This window comes from Pipra filicauda, unplaced genomic scaffold (genome assembly GCF_003945595.2).
Source record: "Pipra filicauda isolate LSUMZ 115617 unplaced genomic scaffold, ASM394559v2 scaffold382_size682953_pilon, whole genome shotgun sequence".
Classification (NCBI taxonomy): domain Eukaryota; kingdom Metazoa; phylum Chordata; class Aves; order Passeriformes; family Pipridae; genus Pipra; species Pipra filicauda.
The window spans coordinates 160,996-187,285 of record NW_024104512.1 but is presented as its reverse complement, the minus strand read 5'-3'; the positions used below and the strand labels follow the sequence as shown (position 1 = coordinate 187,285).

Genomic DNA, 26,290 nt, shown 5'->3' with positions numbered 1-26,290 from the left:
TCAATTTTGAATATGTGCGTGTGTAGATATATATAAATGTATATTTATGTCTAAATATTTCAAATGAGATTTCAAGCCCTGTGCAGTGTGACTGTGCTCTCCCACCTTTTCCACGCAGTACAAGGTGGGAAAAAACCTTGGAAAACATTCCCATAAAGATGTAAATGCAGCTGTGCTTAAATCATTCTTCTACAGATCGTCATCTAATCTGCCTTAAATCATAGAATCCCAGAATATTTTGGGTTGGAGGGGACCTTAAAGCTCAGCTTGTTCCACCCACTGCCCTGGGCAGGGACACCTTCCACCAGACCAGGATGCTCAGAGCTCCATCCAGCCCGGCCTTGAACACTTTAATATATTTAATATATTATATTTAATATATGTGCCCATCCTGTTTTGGTCCTTGCCTGGCTGGCTGCAGGAAAATATGTTCTAGTCACTCACACCCACCTGTCACAATTATTTAAGTGAAATCTTAATGCTCTGTTGGCCAAATTCATTTCAGGGAGAATTATTCACATCATTTTACATAGGCAGGAGCTTTCTTAGAGATGCAATATGTTGCATTACAGGTAAAATATGCTGTATTTTCAGTTTGTGTCTGGCTAAAAATCCTTGCTTGCCAAGTCTGGGACCTGCTCCTTTTTCTGGGCTCACATTTGTCATTCAGTGTGAAGGCAGAGGTTGGAAGTTTTCTTTTTCCAGTGCCCATGTTCATGTTAATCTCTGCAGTAAACCACCACATCATTTGCATGGTGAAGGACACCAGGCAGCTCTTGGATCCCTGCAGCTGAAGGAGATGTTCTGATATGCTAAAGAACAGCTCACTGGAAAAGTACTGTCCAAAGGGAAGGACACTGATCCTTTAGCAAGGGGGATTTGTTGGAAGTGCTGCAGCATCCCATTTTGGGGATATACTGGCTTTTGATAAGTGGGAAAAATATACTTTACATGTACCCTGAAGAAAACTGTGCAGGGTTCAGGGGAATACTGTTTTTTTCACTGGACTCTAGTACTTAAGCTCATTTTAAAAAACTCTCTCTATATTTTTTCCCCCATCTCTTTTCTGCTGCTCCCTTTACTGCTACTTTTAGTTCCCTCTGCAGGAGGATAAGGATGCTCTGAGAAGGAGGTGAGTGCCAGGGAAGGTCCCAGAGCCAGTCGTGTTTGGTATTCCCTCCACAATTGCCACAGGTTGCGTGTTACGTAGTGTAACCTACAGTCAGAGTTATTTATTCTAATAAACAAGAGGCCTGAGCAAGGACTGGCTAAAAACTGTGTAAAAACAGGGAGAAAAGAGAAAATCCCATGTCCCAGGTTGCACCAAAGCTGCAAAGGAAAATTGGTGCCTGTTCATCTGCCAATTACCCTTATCCTTAATGAGCCCTTCTTTAAAGTCTGTATGTGCAGCAATCAGCAGGACAACACTACAGACTCCAGCAGTTTTCCATAGTTTCCAGCATTACCTGGGACATTTTGCCCTTTGGTAGCTATTGTAGTTTCTCACAAAATGCCCTAAAAGCCTCTCAGTTGTGTCCTCTCTGTCCATGTCCCCTGGGAGGTCCCACAGAGGCACCACAAGCGCTGGGAGTGCTGGAACACGGGCCCAGATTGGGCCATTTACCCCATTGCTGTGGCTTTTCCCCAAGTCATAAATGTCTTGTCGGCCTTCAGACCTCTGGCTGAGAGAGGCCAGGAGCCCAAATCCCTGTGAGAGCTCTCCAGGCTGGAAGATCCCAGTGCTCAACTTAATCGGGGCTGTAATTTTCAGAGACATCTCCTGTAATTTTCTCTTTATGGTTCCCATGTTTTCAGGACCATTTCAGTATTATTTATCTCTTCTGGAGGGGGAGGGGTTTATGTTCCTCTTTATTGTAGGAATGTGCCTTTCAACCTGAGCTGTGTGTACTTCTCAGCAGGATGACATAAATAAAGAAAGATGCAGCTGAAAAATTTGCTTTTCCAGAAACCCTTTCCTATGTTAGAATCACAGAATGGTTTGGGCTGGAAGGGACCTTTAGGATCATCTCGTTCCAACACCCTGCCATGGGCAGGGACACCTTCCACTAGCCCAAGTTGCTCCAACCTGGCCTTGGACACTCCCAGGGATGGGGCAGCCACAGCTTCTCTGCCCAACCTGTGCCAGGGCCTCACCTCCCTCACAGGGGAGAATTTCCTCCTGATATCCAACCTAACCCACTCTCTATCAGTTTGTAGCTATTCCCCTTGTCCTGTCCCTTCATCCCTTGTCCCAAGTCCCTCTCCAGCTCTCCCGTGACCCCCTTTACGGTACTGGAAGGCTGATATTCTTTTCCACCCTCAGCATTAAGGCTCAACACCCCTGTTTATCAGAGATGCCTTTTAATTTCAGGTCCTCTTCCCTCTTCCCCAGCCACCTTAAAGTTTGCTCAGCTGAGGTTTAGATCAGAGTTAATGCTTTCCTTCATCCAGGCTGACATGGAGCAAAATGCTTTCCCCCCCCACCCCAGCAGCTCCCAAGGAGACTGTTTGGAAATGAAGGCTGGGTATCCCATTATATTATTTTTTACTAAAGGTTTTCTCTATCCTAGAAAACTCCTGTCTCCTCAGGAAATACACTACCAGTTGAAGAAGAGACAAATATATTTACTAGAACTGTACTCAGTCTAGGAATAACTTTGCTGTAGAGATTAAATTTTTATATCATCTTGAAGAAAACCAACTCTTTACCAGTCCCCAGGGATGCCATGTCTGGCCATTTCAGGAGAAGGGACTCATATCTTGGCAGCTCTAAGTGGTGTGGGTTTTGTCCTTCTATTCCTGCAGTATAAGGGCAATATATTCCTTTTGTTGCAAAGTTCAGAATTTTTAGGAGATTCTGAAAAAAAAACCCCTGGTTTTGTTTTTAAGGAACTTGGGTGAATGTGGCTTTGGGAGGAGGGAAGCTCGAGGCTGCTCGGAGCTCTGATCTGCCCTGAACACCTCATGGTGATGCAGCTCGTTACCACCTCAAGAGCTGGCAGAATTCCCCAGGGAGTGAATTGTCTCCCAAGATCAAGCCTTTTTGAGGGGGATTAGTGCTGTTTATCACTGGAGATGGGCTGGAGCAGACATCAGGAGAGACTTTCTGGCAGTGGTTCAGCACTTCTGCTTTGGTGCCTGCCCAGAATGATGAAGGGTTCGCTCTGTGAATTGGGAGCAGTTTTGACTCGTTGCTTATTAGCCCTGTTCCTGGAGGAAACAAGCTGACAGGATCATGCTCTTGCTCTTTCTTGCTCCTTGTGTCTCTGTGTGTGACTTCTGGCCCTTCCAGGATGATTTTAAAAAACTTTTATAGAATCACAGGATCAGAGAATCTCCTCTGAGCTGGAAGGGACCCCCAAGGATCCTGGAGTCCAACCCTCAGCCCTGCACAGGCCCAGCCCCAAGAGTCACCCCCTGTGCCCCAGAGGATCAGCCAAACCCTCCCTGAGCTCTGGCAGCCTTGGGGCTGTGCCCACTGCCCTGGGGAGCCTGGGCAGTGCCCAACCAGCCTCTGGGGGAAGAACCTTTGCCTGAGATCCAACCTGAGCCTGCCCTGACACAGCTCCAGCCGTTCCCTGGGGGCTGTCCCTGCTCACACAGGTTGGAGCTGCCCCTCCTGTGCCTCTCAAGAGGAAGTTTGGCAAAGGGCTGACGTTTTTCCAAGGGAAGCACATGTTGGTAGGAGGCCACAGCAGAAGGCTGTGCTGGAAACCAACCCTGGACAGTTGTGTGGGGATCAGCTGCCTTCAGAGGTTTGTTCCTCTCCTGCTCCTGTGGCTCCAGAGGCACCAACTCCTCCATTCGCAGCATTTTGCTGTTGGGACACAGGGAGAGCTCCCTTGTCCTGTGATGTTTCCATGCAGGCTGTGAAGGGCAGGCAGGAAATGGCAGAAGGTCTCTGTGCCACCTCCCAAAGCCTGCAGGCTGTAGCTCCCTGACACCTTGGGGTCCTGCTGCAGGGACAGGGGTGTCAGCAGGGACTGGAAAAGGTCATTGGAGATCAGGGGAGCCCTTAGTGAGCCCTCACTTAGGCCTGGGAAGTGTGTGGGTGTCTCTGTGCTCCCAAAATTAGCTCAGTTGGTCAGAGCATGGTGCTGATAACACCAGGGTTGTGGGTCTGATCCCTGTATGGGCCAGTCATGGAAGAGCTGGACTCGATCATCCTTGTGGGTCCCCTCCAACTGGGAATATTCTGGGATTCGGACATGAAATGTGGGTTGATGTAAAGCCCTGGGAGCTCCCTGTGAGGAGCTCTCCCTTGTTCCTGCCTGGCTGAAGCAGCCACATGGGCTGGGCTGAGGGGAACTTCTGAAGTTACAGCAAAAGCACCTCAAGCTCACAGAAAGGTCCCGTTTGTGCAGCCCAAAAATGTGGTGAATAAAAACCAGTGAAAGGATTGACTGGACAAGGATCTGCTGGAACCATTTGTTTCCAGTCCTGCCTCTCCTGAGGCACCTTTCCAGCCAGCTGGAAACGAATTTCTTCCTCTTCTGTTTGGACGTGAATTACCTTTCTTGCCAAACGTTCCTCGACTCTTGCACACCAAGGTGACATCCCCACTCAGGGCTGAGCCCTCCTGACAGCCCAGGCTGGGGGAGGAAATGTTCAGCCAGCACAGAGACAGACAGGGAGATCCTCCCTGTCACATCACACCTGGGAATATTCATCTCCATGACTCTCCCTGGGGGGGTGTGGGATATCCTGGCTGCTCTCCTGGAAGGCAGGGGATGGATCACAGCAGTGCCCTGCCCAACACATACAGATGGATCACCTTGATTGACTCCCTTGGTTAAATGACTTGGATTTATCTGCACTTCCTGAGACAAGAGTTTAGAGCAGTAGAAGGACAGAACATGCAGAAATAAGGGAATGTGCTCAGTGAGGAGAGAGAAGTGTGTGCTGGGATGTGTGTGTGTCCAGTTGTCATGACTGTGGTCATGGAATAAAACAGTTAATGGCATTATAGGTTTGTCAGTCAGAGCTGGTGGATATAAATCATGTCTTGGCCTCTCTCTGGTTCCTCAAGAGAGGCTTCCTTTCACCAGGTCCCTCATTCTGCAGTGTCACAGCAGAGCCTCCTCCCAAGCACGGGAGCACAGAGGGGTCTGTGTGGGCTCTGCCCATGCCTTGACTGCACCTTGGGAGAGACAGAGAATGCACCATCCCCTGGGGTATCTTTGTTGTGTAACAGAACCACAGAAGGCCAAGTAAAGGTGTCCTGGTGCTGTCCAGCAGCTCCCACCCCCCTCCCAGTCGGCGTTGCTGGTGGATTGAAGGTTTGGCTGGAGGGAACACCCAGCCTGCAGAATTCCTTGGCAAAGATATCCTTGCTCCAGGCCTCTCCTGCTGCTGCAAAGACCAGCTCAGCTGCACCATCGTGGAAAGGCTGGTGTGGCCTCAGAGGTTGTTGGGATTTGGAACACTGAGCGGGGATCCCTCACCTGGAATTCCAGGTACTTCCCTGAGGTGCTGGAGCTGGGAACTCAAATCCTCTGGTCTGGACAGAGATAAGAGACTGAGAGGGAGGCTGACAGAGCTTGTGGTGGATGGATCAGCCTGGCAGGGATGAGTCTGTCCCTGCTGACTGCAAGTGCGGAGCTCTGCCTTCAGTGTCTGAGTTAAACTCAGATTTTAATCTCTTGATAATAACCCAGATTGTGTTTTTAAAACCTGCTTTAAACAGAGCCAAAGTGCTGTGATGTTTGGGTTCTGATATCCCACTGAGGGGGAACCCCAGGTGCCACTGCCCAGCACCGAGGTCCTTCACCCACAGAGCCTCTGCCAGGCCTTGCCCACCTCAGAAAGTCCCCACTGCCCTTCCAGATTCAAAGCACCAAGAGCAAGAGCACTGGGCGAGTGAGAAATGTGTTAAAATGGATCAAGAAAAGCCAAATTAAGCTTTAAAAGCAAACTGGTGGATGCTGAGCGTTCCTGTAGTGGAAGTGAGCTGTGGAAGGGCTTCACAGCTCAGTCTTTCAGTCCTTGGAGAGGCAGGAAGAATTGGTTACGGATTTTGGTGGAACTGTTTCATGGGGAATGTGAAGAAGAAGGAATTGAAAAGATAAACTGAGTTTTTGTTAGAGTGTGTCTGTTAGAGTGGTAAAACTCTCATCTGATGAACTGGGCAAGACCTGGGGTACTCTGAGGAAATGTGTTTGGGCAGAAAGATCAGATTTTGAGGAAGAAACAGACATTTTGAGAAGAATTGTCTCTGTGAGAATATATTATTTTAAAAATACTGTTTAACTCTGCCACGGTCTGTGCGTAAAATGAAATTGGTGTATCTTCCCTCCATAACCAGGCTGTGTCCCCTGGGTGGGGTTGGGAAGTTCACAGAGTGATCTCCTGACCTGCTGCAGGCCACAAAGTGTCCCCTTTCCCATCTTCTTGACCGGCTCCTCTGGCTCTTCTGAGCCTCGAGATGGAAAAAGGCAGCTGGGATGTGTCATCCATCCCTGTGTCACAGCCTGTGGCTCCTGGCAGTTGATTTGTTGTGATTATCCCGGGATAAAATCTAATCAAGGGTGGTCAGAGGGACTCCAGCAGTCTGATGGAGCAGGGAAGGTTGTGCAGAGGTTCCTTGTCAGAAGGAATAATAGGAATAACAGCAATAACAGGAATGGCAATACTAATACTACTACCAATGATAATTCAACCCCTGCTTCCAACTGTGATTTACATTCCCAGGTGATTTTCTTTCTGCCTCTCTATGCTACTTCTGCAGGAAAAATGTGTTTAAATCTGTGTCTTGTGGGGAGACAGGAGTGTTTTCTCCAGGGCAGAGGAGGTCCATGGGAGGTCTGGGAGCTGGACCAAGCTCATCCTGAAACCCTGTGCACAACCTCAAGGTTATTGTCCCTTCAAAAGCAACAGAGGTGACAAAATCTGTCCTGCTCTGCCACTGAAACAAAGGAGAATTTACCCTGGTGTCTTTAATTAAAAAAAAAAAAAAAAAAAAAAAAAGGCAAACCAAACAAATCCAACATTATTTTTAGGTTTCTGACAAAAAGAGAGAGTCTCTGCAAATGAAAAATATTAAAATTCCAGGTATCCTGTCTAATAAATAATAACATGAGCTTGAACTTGGCTACCCACAGTCAGCACCAAATCATGCACAGAGCTCTTTATGTTTTGAACTGTGCCTATTTCCCTCAGCTCTGCAGATATAAATAAATAATTCCCCTTGATAAAGGTCTGGGAATGCTGTACTTTAAAAGATAAGAAAGCTTTGAGGGGGAAATTGTTTTTAAATCCGTAACATTTGTATGCTGTTCCCTGCTCACACCGAGCAAAAACTCATTCACTTGGCAGTTAACCAACCCTGTTTTATTCTTACTCTGTGTTCAACCTCTCCTTCTCCTGGGGACACCTAACCTTCTGTGTAATTACCTCTCTGAGAGTGGGAAGGAGGCCTAAATAACCTCCCTAACAACTAAATAAATACAGAGATCCCTGGGACAGGTTATCACTCGGATGCCAGTGGTGGAGCTGTCAGGAACAGCGTGCCTGAGCCAGGAGGACTTTCAAGACTTGAGGCAGTTTTGTTCCAGCACTGGGCCAGAGAACTAGAATTTGGAATGTTTTCAACAAACCAACCTTGGATTTTTGGAGTATTTGAATGTCTTTGATGGCTGGAAAGAACGGAGATGGATTTTAACAGTGCTGGTGGTCTTTGTTTTCTCTCGAGGTCTGTCCAAGTCACTCGGTCTCATTGAAGGCTATGGGGGGCGTGGGAAGGGTGGCTTGCCAGCCACCCTGTCCCCTGAGGAGGAGGAGAAGGCAAAGGGACCCCATGAGAAATATGGCTACAACTCCTACCTCAGTGAGAAAATCTCTCTGGATCGTTCCATCCCGGATTATCGGCCGACCAAGTAAGTCCCTGTTGCTCCGTGAGGGAGTGCTCGGGTTTGGGTGGCACCACAGGAATGCTGGTGGTTTCCATGCTCTGGTTTGGGACTCTTGGCTTTTCCCTCATTATTGTTCACAGGGTCCTGCTCAGGAATGAGCAACTGGGGTAGTTTGGCTGAAACCGAGATCAGGGAGTCACAAAATCACTAAGATTGGGAAAGCCCTCTAAGACTGAGTCCAACTGCAAACCCAGCACCAGGGTGTTCACAACTAAACCATATCCACGTGCTTTTGGAACACTTCCAGGGCTGGTGACTCCCCCACTGCCCTGGGCAGCTGTGCCAGGGCTGGACACTCTTTTAGTGAAGATGTTTTCTCAGTATCGAACCTGAACCTTCCCTGGCACAGCTTGAGGCCGTTCCCTCTGGTCCTGTCACTTGTTCCCTGGGAGAGGAAGCTGATCTCCACCTGGCTCCAAGCAGCTGTAGAGAGTGACATAATTCATTAAGATGATTTATCAGGGGAAAAAAGTGATTTTCTTCCCACTCTTCTCTCTGTTTTCCTCAAGCAGTCCATGACTTTGGGTGGGAGTGGTGCCATCAGAGTCTCACAGCAGCTTTCACCAGCCAAGGGCTGTTCCCTGAGCTATTGACCTTGGTGTTTACTGCCCTGTAAATGTGTGCAAAGACTTTCCCTCTCTCTCCCTTATCAGCTCCTTCACATTCCTGCAGGACCTCCAGGGCTCTGGGGCTGCCCTTGGGCTTCTCCTGGGACACTGTGGGATCTCCTGCTGCAGATCTGGGCCTTTGAAGGGAGTTGCTCGGGTGGCAACATCCTTCCTCTAGTTTTTTGCCAGAATGATCTTTAAAGGTGATGGTGACGTTTACCTGCCAAGCACCACAGAAGAACAGACTAAAAAGAGGTGACACACCATTTCCCTCAGGGTGTGAGAAAAGACACGCTGTGAGTTTATCTTTGTGAAGGTTAATTTTAGATATGGCCGGTGGAGAGTTCCTCAAAATAGCAAAGTGTCAATTTGTCCAGGCCTGGAGTGAAATCCCTGATAAAAAAAGGAGCTGGGAGAGATTTAGATGCTGGAAGATACTTGTCCAGTGCCTGTGTCGTGCGGGCAGTGACAAAGCTGTTGCTTGGCATCTGCATTAAAAATCCTGCAGCTCCCCGGCTCCAGCAAATTGTTCAGGCTGGGAGAGCTTTTGTTCCTTCCCTTCCCCAAATGCTGCAGGAATTTCAAGCAGCCACTCCGAGTTTCCAGGGCTGTCAACCACTGACAACTCAAATCCTCGGCTGAGTTTTCCAAGGAGAGGAGGCCCAGGCTGCAGTTTTGCTGGGGTGGTTCAGGACAAACTGAATTGCAGCTACAAATCGCACCTTTGGCTCCACGAGATGCAAATCCCAGTACAATGCAAATCCTTGGAGCGGGACCTCCTCAAGCTGTTACCTGAGGCTGAGCTGCTTATTTCCATTTCTCATCCAGAACTCTGACTTCAGCATTACTTCCTGAGAATTAATTTGAGAAGTAATGCGGGGTTTTTTTTCAGATTTTGGGGGAAGAAAAGGATCCATTCTGACATTTTTAGGCTGGCATTGTATTTTCCCTCGGTGCCACTATCTATCATTTCACGGGAGACTGGTGGAGAGGACAGAGCAGGCACAGCAATTCCTTAGAAATGCTTCATTTTGGAGCTGGGCTGATCCTCTGGAGAGAATTTGTGGCACTGACTGCAGCTGCATAACTTTTATCTATGTAAGAACTTCAGGAGGGTGTTTTCTTTGTTGCTTTTTTTTTAATTTTGGGGATCAATTGTCTTGGTAATGCAAGAGAACAGTTGATCTGGTATGAAATAGGCTGGAGTTTGCTGGAGGATTTGAAAAGTTTCAGCTTTTCCTACCTCTGGCTCCAGGCTCCTCTCAGTACTTCGTGCCTGCAGCTTTATGGCTGATTTTATGAAGGGTTGAACACAAACCATTTAAGTCAAGTATCCTGGGCTCTGATTAAAATAGATTCCAGCCAAAGGAAATTAGCCTAAATGGCTTTGAAATTGCAGCATTAGTGGGGGAAAAACTGTAGAGAACCTTCCAGCTGATAAGAATTACAAAGCATGTTAGTTTTAAATATAATAATGAAGCCTGTTTGGTTCAAGGAAAGAACCGGAATGCTGATGGACTGGGCCTGGGCCTGGCAGTGGCTGCTGCTCTCACATCCTTTGCTTTCCATCTTCTCTCTTTTTAAAGAAAGATTAACGTGATCAAGGGTCACTGTGAGTCCTCCTTCTGCTCCCCCTTTGTGCCTGTGGCCAAAGGAAGGCAGAGGGAGGAGAGTTCAGGGAAATTCGGCCCCGTCCCTGAGGGTTCAGAGGTTCAGGTGTCCCTGCTCAGGGTGGTTTGCAGGCAGGGCTTGGGGATGAGGAGGCAGCACCACTGCCAGCTGAGGGGATTCTGTCCCTGCCCAGTGGAAAGGAGGGAGGTGATTTTCCCTGGAGAAAATGGTCCCAGAGGTGCTGGGTACAGGATGGTGCTTAGGAAAAGGCAAGATCTTCCCCAGCAGCAAGAGTAGGGGTGTGGAATTTGCCTTGTTTGCCCTGATCTGAGGAACTGTGGTGTCCCTTTTCGGTAGTTTGGGTTATCATTTTGGCTTTGGTTGTAAAATGCAGGGCAAGAGATTTCCTTTCCTAAAAGCTGAGGCTGCTCCCCTGGGCTGGGAGGTTGAAACCGTGCCCTGCTGGTCACCACTGGAACAGGATTGGGTGTTGCACTGCACTGATTCCCAAAAAAGTGCTGCTGACAGTATGGATACATGGAATAATGTGTGCTGCTGGTGCCATCAGGGAGCTGGGCCTGTCAGACCTTAGTCTGGAGCTTATTAATATTGATGTTCCTGGGCCTGACCTTGTGCTGAGCAGCAAAGGTTGTGTTGGGTGAGCATTGCAAGGTGCTTGGAGAGTGAATCACAGAACATGTTACATTTTGGATGACCAAGAAAGCTCCTCCTTTGGCTAAAATAAGGCAGGACTGATGTTTTGGTGCAAGGGACTTTATTTCAGAACTTGCTACAAAACAGTGGCATAATGAGACAGGCACAGGCAACACATTTCTAACTTGTCTGATTGGGTTTTTTGCCTTTAAGATGAGATTCCTGCCTGTTCTGGAAAACAATTACGGCTTCCAGATTGGAAGTAGCCAAGGTGCTGCCTGCAGGCTGCAGGACTTCTACACACATCTCAAAAAAACTGAGCTGGAGAGCTTTTCTTCAATTTTCTGCAAAAACCTGTGAAGGACAAGGCTGATCTGTGAGTTTTATTGTTGATCCACTCCCAGCATTTTCTGCCCGTGGAGGATGGGGGGATTTAGGAAGATGTGTTGTTTTCTATATTGAAAGTGAAGCATATTTATATGGGATCCCAGGGACTGGAACATTCCCTGCTTTGCTACCAGATTTTCTGTACCCTTCTTTTATTCTGTGATATATGATTTAATGGGAACCTCTCCTGTGTGCAGCAGGAAAATAAAAATTGCTTTGTTGGATCAGTCTGCCTGTCCATCTTATCCAGCATCTAATCTCTGATACTGGAATTACCAGATGCTTCAGGTTGAAGAAATCATATTAAGGAAAACTATGAAGTAATCTGCCCATCTGGTCTGTTCTGCCTCCTCTTTTCTCTCCTTTCAATCCTCTCTAATATAAAAGTGGAGTTCTCATTATCTCTTTAAAAGTCTCTTCCTTTCTGGAATCCTGCTAAGCTCTGATTCAGTGGTATTTTATGGCATTATGGGATTAAGGAGTAGAGTTAAGTAAAATAATACCCACGATTGTTGGGACTATTGGATCACTGGGTGAGGATGACAAATTCCTGCTGCTGCAAATCTCTTGACAGCTGCTCTCGTGCAGGGACGCCTCAGGATTTTCAAGTGAAGAGGAAGGTTGGGGGAAGTGATAAGGAACTTCCCCAGCTTGCTTTTTTTTCAGATGACTTGAGGGCTTCCCGGCAGGACACACTGCCCCTTCCTCCTGCCTGCCTGGGGGTCCAGAGCATGGAAAGGGGCTTTGGAAAAGTGACAGGATGGAGGGGAATGGCTTAAAAATGACAGAGGGCAGGGTTAGATTGGATTTCTTCTTCCCCTGATAAGTAAGCAAAGGGTTTCATTCCCTTCTGGAGCACTCTGGGGTACCAGCACAGGAAAGACATGGAGCAATTCCAGAGGAGGCCACGGAGCTGCTCAGGGGGCTGGAGCCCCTCTGCTCTGGGACAGGCTGGGAGAGCTGGGGGGGTTCCCCTGGAGAAGAGAAGGCTCCAGGGAGACCTGAGAGCCCCTTCCAGGGCCTAAAGGGACTCCAGGAGAGCTGGAGAGGGACTGGGGACAAGGGATGGAGGGACAGGACAAGGGGAATGGCTACAAACTGATAGAGAGTGGGTTAGGTTGGATATCAGGAGGAAATCCTCCCCTGTGAGAGTGGGGAGGCCCTGGCCCAGGTTGCCCAGAGAAGCTGTGGCTGCCCCATCCCTGGGAGTGTCCAAGGCCAGGTTGGAGCAACCTGGGCTAGTGGAAGGTGTCCCTGCCCATGGCAGGGGGTTGGACAGAATGAGCTTTTATGTCCCTTCCAACCCAAACCATTCTGGGATTCTGTGATAGAAAAACTTTGAAGTTGTGTTGGGAGCTTGATTTGCTTTTTCCAGTGTTCCCCTGGTTTGTGTTACCACAGGGACCACGAGGCCTTGGAGCATGACCTGGGCAGAGCTCTACCATCACCTGCAGCCACTGCTAAAGATGGAACAGTTTCATATCACAGCCTTGATTTCAATTTTTCCTGGTGGTGTGTTTGGGGGTTGAGTCAGAGCCATTACTCTCAAGTGACTGAATCACCCATTTATTTCCACAGGAGCCTTCTCTGGGAGCCTGGGAGCAGTTGGGCTTTTTAGCACCATCTGGCTTGAGCTGGTTTTATTACCAGAGAGCTCATGTAGCAGCAAGTCTTGAAAGTCTTTCTTTGGATGTGGTGCAAAAGATGGAGAGTTTTAGCTTCTGGGTAGAATTTGGGTAGTTTTTTGATACTTTAACTTAAAGAAACTAAATCAAGCCTTGATTTAATTTTTATTTAAATTGGTCTCTGTGTGCCCTTTGTGGGCTCTCAGTATGTCAGTGCTGGATGCTGCAACATTTGTGGGTGGAGGGAGGCCCTGCTCCCTTTGGGGTCTCTCCCACTCCTGGAGAGCCTCTTGCCCTCATGCCTTTAGGTCTCAGCCTCCCCTCAGCTTACTGGGATGTTGCAGGGCCAAAGAATTCCATTTTGGCTTTATAATCCAAGCAGAATACACATTTGGAAAGTCATGAACATGGATGTGACTTAGACACATCAGGACTATCCAGGAGGATGGGCCTGGAGGGCCATGAGACCACACTTGCCTTCACACTGGTCTTAGTGTCTCATTTCTTCCCCAAAATTGAGGTTACACCACCTCCTTTAAGCTTTGCTTGAAGCAAAATGCTTTTTGCCTTTCCCTCCCTGCCCAGAGGAGCACGTGGGGTTTGGTAGATGTGGCTGAGATGTGCAAATAAGATGTGAGGGGGCTCTTTATTGAGGGTTTCCTCAGGTCTTTAGGAGCTGGCACGTTCCTGAGTGGCACATTTGTGATGTGCCAGTTCCTGAGTCGTGTCCTGCCCCTGGGGTGTTTAGCCAGGCTTGATGAAATGAATCTGAGAAGAAGGACAGCACTTCAGAAGACAAAAACAAACTACTTGATATTTGCTTGAAAATAGAGTTTTGTGACTGTTTATTTGTTGTAATTGCTCCTTATTGCAAACAGAGGAGGTCAAAAGAGCTCTTTGTCTCTTGCATGCGCAATATGTTACTACAATACATTATTTTACCTTTTGCCAAGAGTCTTTTGTTTTGTTTCAATCCCACACACAAACAATAAAAATGAAGAGGGAGGCAAGATGTAGTGCTTTTTCTTCATCAAATAACTGAAGGAAAATCTAGTAAGGAATCAAAAGAGATCGTAAGAAGGAAAAAGCCATGACTGTTTCAGATGTGAAATTCTCTTTGAATCACACGTGGGAGTATATTAAAAGGTACTTACATCTCTAGGAGAAACTCAGAACTAGTTGTGTGTCTCCTCTCCTAATAGATAGTTGTGTGTCTGATCCAGCATTGCATGAAAAACGCTCCTGCCCTTGGCTTTTTATAGTTTCAGCCGTAAAAAAAGGAAAAGTAATATTTTCCAGTGCTTGGAAAGAAGCCACTTGAAAATTTTCTGGGAGAGCAAGTAAAGAAATCAAGCAGTGAGTATCAGTGACAAAGCATAAAGGAACTGCCTCAGAACAGGGCTCACCAAAAACAGGTGAGTTTTGCAGTCCAGAGACAAGTTACTGGATATTTTCTGTCCGTGGGTGCCATCCTGTCCAATCTGTCCCATCCCTGTATGGCTCCAGGGATTTTTGTTCTGCCAGGCAGCACAGGAACTTCCTGAGCTGGAAGGGACCCACAAAGAGAGAGTCACAGAGTCACTGAGGTTGGAAAAGACCTCCCAGGACATGGAGTCCACCCTGTTTCCAATCCCCACCCTGTCCCCCAGCCCAGAGCACTGAGAGCCACCTCCAGGCCTTCCTTGGACACCTCCAGGGATGGGGACTCCACTACTGCCTGGGCAGCCCCTGCCAGTGCCTGACCACCCTTTCCATGGAGAAATTCCTCCTGATGTCCAACCTGACCCTCCCCTGGCAGAGCTGGAGGCCGTTCCCTCTCCTCCTGTCCCTTGTTCCCTGGGAGCAGAGCCCGACCCCCCCCGGCTCCCCCCTCCTGTCAGGGGGTTGCAGAGCCAGAAGGTCCCCCCTGAGCCTCCTTTGCTCCAGGCTGAGAAAAGGTCCCCCCAGCTCCCTCAGCTGCTCCTGCTGCTCCAGCCCCTTCCCAGCTCCGTTCCCTTCCCTGCCCACCCTCCAGCCCCTCAGTGTCTCTCTTGAAGTGAGGGGCAAAATCATCCAGCCCAGCTCCTGGCCCTGCACAGACACCCCAACAATCCCAGAGAGCATTGCCCAAACCCTCCCTGAGCTCTGGCAGCCTTGGGGCTGTGCCCACTGCCCTGGGGAGCCTGGGCAGTGCCCAACCAGCCTCTGGGGGAAGAACCTTTGGCTGAGATCCAACCTGAGCCTGCCCTGACACAGCTCCAGCCATTCCCTGGGGTGCTGCCCCTCATGAAGGAGCTTCAGACCACTGTGAGGTCCTGGTGCTCTCCAAAGGAACTCTTGAGCCTGTGGCTGAGCTGTCCCCTCTCTGCTCTGAAGATCCCAGGGGTAGGAGGTAAAGCAAACCCAGCTTCAGACCTCAAACAGTTTGGGGTTTGTTTCTCCTGCCTCCTCGAGGCCCTGGAGCTCTGCAGAGCTGCTGTGCTGTGAGTGCAGGTGCTGCTGGTGCCTGGAGCCTCTCCAGGGGTGAGGCTGCAGCTTCTGGTGCCTTTCCAATGATTTGCAGAGAGGAAAAAGCCTCTTTACTGCTCCACTGCTTTTCCAGCACTAATACAAACCATCATGCTGCTGAATAAACACGGGTATTGATCTTTATTCTTTGGTGCAAACCCATCTGAGTGTATGGAGATCCTGCTTTTGCTTGAAAATTGGGCAAGTACAGACTCCCAAGACACACTTTTCCAGCAGTGCTTTATATTTACTGATTATTTTTAAGGCTGCTCCTGTGACCTGTTGGAGGTGCCTTGGACATGAGGCAGCTGGGGTTGGCTCCAGGGAGCTGTGAAAATCCCACTAGAACTGGACGTGTCAGACTCCCTGTGGAAAAATTTAGGGCTTTCTGTTTTGTCTCTGTTGTGGATTTAGGCAGGGACACAGGACAGATTTACCTTTCATTTCCTTTTGAAGCAGAGCTCACTGAAGCACATTCTGTGTGTGCAGTCAGAAGTGTCAGAAGCCTTCAGTGCTTAGAAGGCCCAATATCTTCTTTAAACTCAGTTGGTAAGAAAGTCCTTTGGGGAAGGTAACTCCAGTTTGTTTAGTGGCTGTTTGGAGATTCTCTTACTGTCATTATGCTGCACAGTGTCATCTGGAAACACTGTGACCATGGATTTATAGACACAGCACCGAGTTTTTTTCTGCAATACGTTCCACTAATTGTCAATTCTCCCTTCCAGACTCCAGAGTTATTACCTATTCTTGTAAGTTCAGAACATGATGCTTCAGGGAAGACTTGTATCAGAGGAGTGTGCTATAAAACATTTGCTAATGTAAACAGAAGTATTAAATGATCACTTTGGCAGAGGATGGGATTAGTGTAATTTAACAACTTGCTTTTGTGCTCCTCTGAACTCCAGCGCTGAGAAATACCTGTGTTATCATCAATGCTCGTGACTAAACTGTGCTTATGGAAATAAACGAGCCAATTTAAGCTTTGGATACACTTCTCTTCAGTTGGTTTCCAAAGAAATCAAAGCCTGTGTGTTTGTGCTGCTTCCCTGAGTTGCTTCAGAGCTTTTCTGTTGCCACAGGAGCTCCAACATCCTGGGCAGGGGCAGAGGAGGGGCAGGGACTGAGCTCTGCTCTGGGGGGACCAGGGACAGCAGCCAGGGAATGGCTGGAGCTGTGTCAGGGCAGGCCCAGGTTGGATCTCAGCCAAAGGTTCTTCCCCCAGAGGCTGGTTGGGCACTGCCCAGGCTCCCCAGGGCAGTGGGCACAGCCCCAAGGCTGCCAGAGCTCAGGGAGGGTTTGGCTGATCCTCTGGGGCACAGGGGGTGACTCTTGGGGCTGGGCCTGTGCAGGGCTGAGGGTTGGACTCCAGGATCCTTGGAGGTCCCTTCCAGCTCAGCACATCCCGGGATTAAACAGCACATTCCCAGCCAAACCAGGCAGGGGGTGAGTCCAACACTGGTGTCTGAACAGCGTTGGTCCAGAAGTCCTTTAGTGAGGTTTCCAGCCCCCAGGGCAGTGCTGTGGGGGCTCTCCAGGGCAGAGGGTTGTCCTGGGAAGGACACAAAGACGGATGGCCCGGGTGAGGGTGAGCGTGTCCTGCAGCTGGTGGCTCCTTTCAAAGCCTGAACCCTTTGGAACAGCTTGAGAGTCCATTGCTGAATTTCCCCATCTTCTCCTCCCCATTGTCCCCACATTTTGGTAAATCTGAGGCTGAGGAAATCCCAGTGTCTCTTCTTCCTCTCCTTTCAGCTCATGTACATGAGTGTCACCCTCACATGGCTGAGGGGATGTGACATTTGTAATTGCTCTGGCTTTTATCTGCCTTAGATCTACCCAAGAACTCTATCACAAGAACCTCTCACAAAAATAAACGCTGTTCTCTACATTCTCCTTTTAAAACTTCGTAGGTAATTTCTGGTTAGAGCTTGCCAAGTAATGGGCCTTTAGAAATGTCTGTGTGACCCCAAAATTGCACTGCCTATTTTTGATACTCTCATTCTAAAATAAAGCACATTTCTGAAAAAGAATTACTGGAAATAAAGTAGGTGCTTTAAAATCGAGTTTCCTGGGGAAATATGGGGAGTTTCAAGGCTTTAAGGGTCAAAAAAACTGTTCTGATCCTCTGAACACTGAGCTGTACCAGACAGCAGTAGGTGTTTTAAGATGCTTGGGTCACAGAAAATGGTTTGATTTTCCCTGTACTTCATAGAGTAGACACAATTGGTTTAGTATTTAATGACAGTCCCTTCTGCAAGAAGACATGTGCAACTGAATCAGCAAAATCCAAGCTATAATAAGCAATTAATGAATGGAGCATGATTAGGAAGTGGCAGCATGAATAGCAGTCTGAGCACTTGCTTTCTTTCCAGCTTGTTCACAATCTTTACAAAAACCAAGTGGAGATCAGTTCCTTTCCTGGGGAAGCTTTATTTTGGAGGAGAGCACGAATGGACCTTGTTTGGTATCAGTCTGTGCAATTGTCACCAGCTCAGGTTTTCCCTTTCCCACTGAGATTTAAAGGCAAGCAGCAGCACAGATGTGTAAGGAAGAGGTGGGAAGCAGTGCCTGTGGATTAAGGAATGCAGAAAGCTTGAAGCTGCCTGTGTGTGTTGGCACACTCTGTGTGGAGCCAGCAGAAGATTGCAGTGTGATTTATAACACATTGTACTTCCACCACCGTGCTTTGCAGCCCAGACATGAGTAAATCCTTCAATCCATTGGAATTTAGCTCAGAATTTACTCCAGAATCTACCTCCCAGCTGTTCAACTGCATCAATGCAAAGTTCATCTTGCTGGGCCAGGAGGGATCTGAGTCTCTGCAGGCAGAAAAGCCAAGTCTTGGCTGTGTATTGATGGGTTTGGTTTGGCTGTGCAGGTGGGAGAAGGTTTTGGGGTAGGTTTTGTGTTAAGTGTTTTGGGAAGTGGGAAAAAGTCCCATGACCTTGATAAGGTGAGGATGAGAGGGAAGAAGATTCCAGAGCTCTGTGGTTTTCAGGTGTGCATCCAAAGCTCTGGTGGGTGGAGGTGATAAAAATGTCTTGGGAAGGTTCAGCCCACATGTCACTGTAGGTGCTATGAGTTTGCTGTGTTTTGTGGCTACTCCTACCAAGGATGTCATGGAATTATTTAGGTTGGAAAAGCCTTCAAAGACCAGGATTACAGCCCTTAACCCAGCACTGCCAAGGCCACCACTAAACCATGTCCCCAGGTGTCACATCCATGAGCAGTGCTGCCTAAGAGCACATCCAGTGAGGCAGTGTGTGCTCCCAGCCTGAAGGTGCAGCATCCATCTGTCTCCTTTTGGTGGTGGCAGGGTGAGAAAGGAGCTGTGTCAGGGGTGTCAGGCTTTAGGTACCCCTGGGAGCATCTCTGCGTGGCAGCAAACAAATCTTTAGCCTTAAATCATGTTCTCTGAGATGGTCTAACAATAAAAGACCTTCTGAAGTGTCTGTGGGAGGTATTTGTATCTGCTGTTATTTGGATTTCTGCAGGTAAAGGCAGGAATAGCAAAATGGATGTGATGCCCCAGTGGGGCACCTCCACTCATCACTAAAAGTTACAGAAGAGTGTTTTGGGTTTTTTTTGAAGTCAGGAGGTTGAGTATTTTTATTTGTGAGTTGCTTTTTTTCATCCTGTAGCAATTCAGCTCTTGTGTGACTGGCTGTAGTGGGTTGGATCCCTCCCTAACCTGCTTAGTTGGTATTTTCTGGTGTCACAGTTCTGCACTGGCTAAACTGGATGTCCTTCCTCCTTGTGTGCTGGGGCTCTGAGCTGCTTGGCTTTGCCTCCCATTTCTGTCTCTCTTGTGTTTTGTTTTGGCAGAGGTGGAGAATGCAACAGTACAAAAGCCACAGAGGAGCAAATCTATCCACAGAACAGGAGTGGTGGTGTGGATCTTCATCCAGGGAATAAAGGCAAACTTCTGACACATTGGAGTGAATGTTTGGCCATTTATTGTACCAGGAAAGAAAGTATTGCCTAAAAAAATTAAAGCACTGGTGGTGTGGCCAGACACTGCTTTTGAACTCTATCACTACCTGTGTCTTCCAGTTTATTAACTCCCCATCCTTAATGTCCCCTGATCATGGAGGGGACACCAATATTTACAGTCAGTTAATTACATTCAGTTAACTGGTACCTGAAACTAGGATATGAATAGAAATGAAAATCAAAATCGGCCCCATCCCCTGAGTTTTGACCCTTTTGGTAGTGCCTGTGACTTGTTTTTATTCTTCCCCCAACCAGAGCAGTGCTTCTCTCCTCCCAAAGGTGTGTCAGGGTGCCCTGGGTGAGCAGCCTGTGCTGGGGGTGGGTTGTGGTGGTGGCAGCTCTGGGATGTTGGGATTGTAGAGCTGTGGGACATTCACCAGGCAGGAATTTGGCCTCTGCCAAGGCTGATCCAATTCTGACAGAGGTTAAGAAAACTTTTACAGGGATTTCTGCCTGTAACAGAGAAGGTTTAAAACCCTCTTCATCTTCCCAGCTCATAAACCCGTCAGCAGAGCGGATCTGTTATCACAAAAAAGAGGAACTATCTCTGAAAGTCCATTGTGCCTTTTAAGTCCATCATTTTTATACCACTTTTATTCCTGCCATGGCATCTTTCCACCTTGTGTTCCAGGGAGCACAAGTGTTGGCCACTTTTCTTCTTCATTGCCCAAAGTATGTCCTGGGGGGTGTCAAAATCTTGAATTCCTGGGAGATCTATTCCAGTGAGACACTCCTAACCTTAAGGCTCTGCACCAGGGATTTCATTTGAGATTTGGCAGGGAAGTCTTACAGCACTGGCAGCTTTATCCCAGCCTACCTGAGCAGAGCTGGGAAGTGGTGGAGGAGGTTTGCTGGTGGGATTGCCACCCTGAAATCCCTGGCTCTGCCAGGAGATGAAGGGCTCCCTACACTGATGTTCAGTTTGGAGCTGCCCATGATCAGGGGAGAAAAAAGGTGTTTTCACCTACCTCAAAAACAGCTCTGTGTAGTGGGCTAACCCTGGCTGGACTCCAGCTACCCACTCACTCCCCTCTGCAACTGGACAGAGGAGAGAAAACATAACAAAGGGTCTGTGGGTTGAGAGAAGGACCAGGAGAGATCCCTCACCCATCGCTGTCATGGGCAAAACTGACCCAGAGTGGGGATATTAATTAAATTTATTGCCAACAGAATCAAAGCAGGAGAGGGAGAAGTCAAATAATCTTAAAACCACCTTCCCCCACTCCTCCTTCCTTCCCAAGTTCTCCCTCCTCCTCCCCCAGCAGCACAGGGAGACAGGAATTGGGGTCACAGTCAGTTCATCATACGTTGTTCCTGCTGCTGCTGCTCAGGGAGAGGAGCCCTTCCCCTGCTTCCCAAAGGAGACAGTCCTTCACCAGCTTCTCCAGCCTGACTCCATCCTTCACAAACTGCAGTCCTGTGGGCCACTTCTCCAGGGGGTGCAGTCCTTCAGGCTCAGGCTGCTCCGCCGTGGGTCCCCCACAGGGCCACAGGTGCTCCCAGGAAAACCTGCTCTGGCATGGGCTCCTCTCCCCACCCATCTGCAGGACCCTGCCACGAGGTCTCAGCCTTCCTCGGGCATCCCCTGCTCCAGTGGGGGCTCCTCCTGGGCTGCAGGGGGGTCTCTGCACTTCTGTGACCCCCCCTGGGCTGCAGGGGCACAGCTACCCCACCACGGGCTGCACCAGGGGCTGCAGGGCAACCTCAGCTCCAGTTCCTGGTGCCAGGGATCCACAGGCTGGCTGTGGGCTCCTACACCACCCCAGGGGACCCTGCTCCACCCCTGGAGTGCTGCTGCTCTGTCTCTGTAACGGGACAAAATGGTTGGTACCTCATAATTTGGGGAGCACCCTTGGTTTTGGGAAGTGAAGGGTCAGAACTTCCTCAGCACTGAGAGGTTCTTGAGGGTTCTTTGCAAGATGATGTTTGCTCCAGCTTGCCTTTCCAAGAGCTTGGAGAAGCAGCAATCTGTGATAGCAATTTCGGGGAGAATTCCACTTATTGTGCAGAAATTCTGCCCGAGTTGTCTCTTACTCACCCTTGGCTTTCATGTGGCAGTTCCATAGATCATTGGAGAAAAGGCATTCAAATATGCATGAGCTTATTAAGCTGAACTCTCTCTCTGCTGCTGAGCCATGTTTTATAGGAGCATCTCCACAGCCCTGTAAAAGCTGTGCCAACACAGTCGAGCACTCTCCTGACGCCGACGCTGTTTTTGAGGACAGGAAGTAACAAGAATCATTTATTCTACTAATCAAAAGGATATTTGCCTCTTTAAATATTCAAACCCTCGAGCCTTTATACAAGACTAAAGTGTCAGGAAGGGATAAGTTCCTGATAAGCACGTTAGCTGGATTTATTTGGTGTGATGGCCAGCAAAGAAATTATTAATATGGAGGTGGCAGGATCCAGACTGGGGAACTACTGAGGGCTCAGAATTCAACATAAGGAGGAGGGGGGAGATCTGGGCACTCTAATGTGTAGGAGAAGAGGAAATCTCTGAAAACCCATCATCAGGATCATCTTTGCTGAAGGAGTGGGCTCTGCATAAACAGAACCACCATTCTTTGTCTGCCCTGTCTTCTTCCAGAGGCACACAGGATCTCGATGGAACCGAGTGGTCTTTAAGGTCCCTTTCAACCCAGCCATTCTGTGATCTGGGTGTCCCATTTTGTGCCGAGGTTTTCATGCCAAACTGTTCCTGTTTGCCCAGTTCACAAGTGTCTGTTATGGCTGATCACACAAAAAAGATGGAGAGGGTCCATAGGACCCCATAAGTAGCTGTAGGGATCATTTCATAGGGTGTGGGAGCAACACAGAGCCCTAAAACCTTGGGCATTCTGCAGACCTAGAGTGTCCAGCTTTCTCCATGGTGGTTCCTGCTGGTGGCATTTCAAAAGGACAAGGAGGGGTGTCCTCTTCATGCACTGGGGGAGAATTGTGTCTGGAACAGCCCTGAGGGGTGTTTCTGGAAGGATGAGTGATGGTGTAGCATCAAAGCTAATGATGATGGAGCTGCTCAATGGGCCATCAAGCAGCCCCGGGGGCTCCTCACACCCTCCCTGTGTGGCAGCAGCAGATGGGCCCAATACCTGCCATCAATGTGTTCCCTGAGAGCATAACCCAGTGCTGTGAGCTCCAAAAATCATCCCATAGGATGCTGCCTAATCCTTCCCAGTGCCGGGCCTTGGTCAGGCCAAGGGAATTGTTCCACTGGCTACCCAGAGCAACCTGCTGTTGTTTTGGCCACCTTTTCTCCCAGGTGTGTTTCTCATAGTTGCAGAGCAGGGCCCTCCTGTGTGTGACCCAGCACTGCAGAGTGTCCTTAGTGTGCTGGGTTTGAAGGATGGGCATTTCCAGTGGCCTGAACCCACCTGGCAGGAGGGGTCGGGCTCTTCTCCCCCTGTGTGCACCATTCTCTTAAGAGTTGGACTTGATGACCTTGTGGGTCCCTTCCAACTCAGAATATTCTGTGAAGTGACAGGACAAGAGGAAACAGCCTCAGGCTGTGCCAGAGGAGGTTTAGGTTGGATATTGGAGAAAATTTTTTCATGGAAAGGGTGGTCAGGCACTGACACAGCTGCCCAGGGCAGTGGGGGAGTCCCCAGACCTGAAGGATTAAAAGCCAAGTGGATGTGGCACTTGGGGACAGTGGTGGCCTTGGCAGTGCTGGGGAATCGTTGGACTTGATGATCTTAGAGGGCTTTTCCAACATTAATAATTCCATGATTTATGCTGGAGGAAGGACTCGAAGCCCAGGAGCCCTGTGTGTTATGTCTCCCCATGTGCTGTGGGCCATGTTTGGGAGCTTCCCTTGATGAGAAGTTTCTGTTTTTCATTGGCATTTCCTGAACTTTCCCTTTGGCTTCCCTTGCCATGGTGTTGGCATCCCAGGCAGCCAGGAACTTGAGTGTGGAGCTGGAAGTGACCTTTGCTGTGGGATTGTGCTAGTGGAGCTGCTCTAGGGTGTTGATTTGCAGACCAAGGGGCACTTGGCCAAATTTGCAAGCAGAACTTCTGCTCAGGCTCCAAACTGTACCCAGGGTAATGTTGAGGTGGCACCAGCCTGGAGGAAAACAGCTCGTGGCAAAATGTTGTGTCCCTGGGGTTCCACACAATGCAAAAATATGTCTCCAAACAGATGGAGGGGCTGTTTTATCCCAGTGTTTTAGGGCACTGGGGGTTGGCTTAGATTTTTCCACGTTAAAACCGTGATTTAAAAACACCATCAGTTTTCTGCAGCTTATTTCCCTTCGGTGGTGTTTTTCTAATACCTCTTTCCCACCTGATGCTCCTCCCAGTTTGTGTCTCTGGATCTTGACAATCTGTGTGTTGCACCCCCATCCCTCAGCTGGAGAGGTGGCTCCAGGCTGGATTGATTAGCAGTGTATCCTTAGGAAAATCAGGATACTGCTGGATCATTTCAGATGGGCTGTTGCAGCCTGGTTTTTATCCAGATCCACGTATTACCTTTAAAACATTGGACATGTTTGAAAACCGTGGCACTCTGACCAGAGAAGACTTCCAGAGGTGTGGAATGCTGTCTCCTCACTGGGAATGGGGGCAACTGCACTGTCTACTTAATGGCACTTCATATCCACTTCAAACTTTGGTGGGCATTTTTTGTTGGATCTGGGGAAAGAGGCAACACAAAAGGCACAAATGAGGGGAAAAAAGGTGGTGGTCTGGGAGATTTGGGGCTCTCTGTGTGCTGCAGGAGGGGGGGATCAGGGAGGAATACCATGGAAGGTAGAAGATAATTTCTAGAGGCAGGGGTGAATATAATCTGGGATTAGGGATTGCTGATCTCTGAGGATGAGCAGCATTTCTGCTTTGTGATCTGTGGTGGGACTGCCCAGCTCCCCTCTGAACCCACAGTGCTGTTCAGAATCGTGGAATCCCAGAATCTCCTGAGCTGGAAAGGACCCACCCAGTCCAACTCCTGGCCTTGCACAGACACTCCAACAATCCCAGAGAGCGTTGTCCAAACCTTCCTGGAGCTCTGGCAGCCTTGGGGCTGTGCCCACTGCCCTGGGGAACCTGGGCAGTGCCCAACCAGGCTCTGGGGGAAGAACCTTTGGCTGAGATCCAACCTGAGCCTGCCCTGAAAGAATTTCATGTATTATTGTCTCAGTAATGCAATGAGGTTTTTCTGAAAGGTGCAGCACACAGAGTGTGTCAGGTCACACCAGAGCACAGACATCCACAGGCACCTCTGTGCAAACATGGCTTGCCCTGAAGCTGAAGGATCAGGGCATCCACATTCCAGCTGGTTCATGAGCTGTGTTGATTCCTGCTGATAAATGCCTTCTATTGGGGCAGGGAATGTGTTGAATCCATCGGAGTTGGGCTCCCAGTTCCCCGGTGCTGGGCAGTGTCATTCCAGGTGGTTGATGGGAATGGCTTTGCACCCCAGAGAGGAGAAAGGAATTAATTGAGTAAGGGAGTGGATGGTGTTCAATCACTGAGCAGGAAGAAGTGGTTTCCAAGCATTCCTGGCCACTCTGTGGCCTCTCAGTGCTCTGGGAGCGCTCGCTGTGATTCCAGGTGATTTTTCTGCTGAGGGATCACGGAGCAGTAAATGCTGGGATATCCCTTTCCTGTGACTGAGACAGCCAATAAACATCCTAATCTCACTTGCTGCACTGAAGAGTGGATTTACAGCTGTGTGCTGAGCATAAAACAAACAGGCAGAGGATTCCAGGGCAGGCTCCTGTGCTGGAGCAAAGCTTGATTTTTATGGGGTTTTTGTGTTTTGAAATTGGCTGCTTTGATTAATCCAGCCTGATGTGTGCCAAGCTGTTCAGCATAAACTCAGCCCTGCTTCCCCATCTCCCCTTCTCATCCCTTATTTGGTTCTGAATGGCTTCTTGCATAAACCAGGGACTGCAGGGATTGAGAGGAAAAAATGTTCTCCATAAATGTATTTATTTCATGGGTTTCCTTGAATGTTCTAACGGTTGCAAACCTGGGCTTCATGGAGAATGATGATCTTGGACCCAAAAAAGGTGGTGGATGCCAAAGTCCAGGAGTTCTGTGGCCTCAGCATCTGTGTGGATCCCTGTGTCCCTTGAGGGGTGGCTGGGGAGGAACTGGGAGTGGTCCATGGATGTCCAGAGCAGAGGTTTCTGCTGGGCCTGGTGTCTGTTTTCAGTTCCTCAGTCTGTTCCTGAAGTGGAAAAAGATGTCCTGGAATATCCTGAGCTGAAAGGGATGCACAAGGACCATCCAGTCCAACCCCTGGCCCTGCCCAGGACACCCCAGCAATCCCACCCTGTGCCCCAGAGGATCAGCCAAACCCTCCCTGAGCTCTGGCAGCCTTGGGGCTGTGCCCACTGCCCTGGGGAGCCTGGGCAGTGCCCAACCAGCCTCTGGGGGAAGAACCTTTGGCTGAGATCCAACCTGAGCCTGCTCCGACACAACTTCAGGCCTGAGCCTTAGACCAAGGGCAGAGTTTAAGTTTCCCCCTGTTTAAGGCCAAGAACACTCTCAATGAGAGCTCAGCAAGGTCCTTAAATTAAACCCATTGCACTGGGAGGTTTTCCCAAGCCTCTTAAAACTTGGAGAGTTTTGTGAGTGTGATTTAATGGGAGGTATTCGAGCATGATTTAATGGGACATAAAATGCCTCTCACTCTGATATCCCACTGATCTACAGGAGAGACAAAACTCTAAGGTGTCTCTTTCTTTTGGCTATTGATTCACAATATTTTGATGTAAGTCCTGCAAGCAGATGCCAGCCTGTGTTTAGCTGGAGACAGCAGGATGTGATGGGGACAAAAATGTGGCAGGACCTGTGCCTTGGGTCCACCTGCAGAAGTGCCCTTGGCTGGGGAGCACCTGATGCACGTGGAGGAAAAACTTCCCAGACAACAGTTGGTACTGGTGGGATAACGAACGTGGGCTAAATTAAATATAAAATGAGGTGCTGCTGTTTAACCCTATGGGTTAAACACTGGCACTGACAGGAGTGTGTTGTGGTGCTCTCTCCGTTGTATTTAATTTAAATGTAAAAGTTT

At 48.9% G+C, this 26,290-nt stretch overlaps 1 protein-coding gene across 1 annotated transcript in view; it reads left to right on the top strand.

The window, feature by feature from the left end:
• The window catches only part of GALNT17 (polypeptide N-acetylgalactosaminyltransferase 17), a 217,027-nt gene that overhangs the window by 51,346 nt on the left and 139,391 nt on the right, over positions 1–26,290 (top strand). Inside the window, exon 2 of the mRNA XM_027732398.2 lies at positions 7,691–7,874. Within this exon, the coding sequence (XP_027588199.2) occupies positions 7,691–7,874 (184 nt within the window). The remainder of the gene's footprint in view (positions 1–7,690; positions 7,875–26,290) is intronic.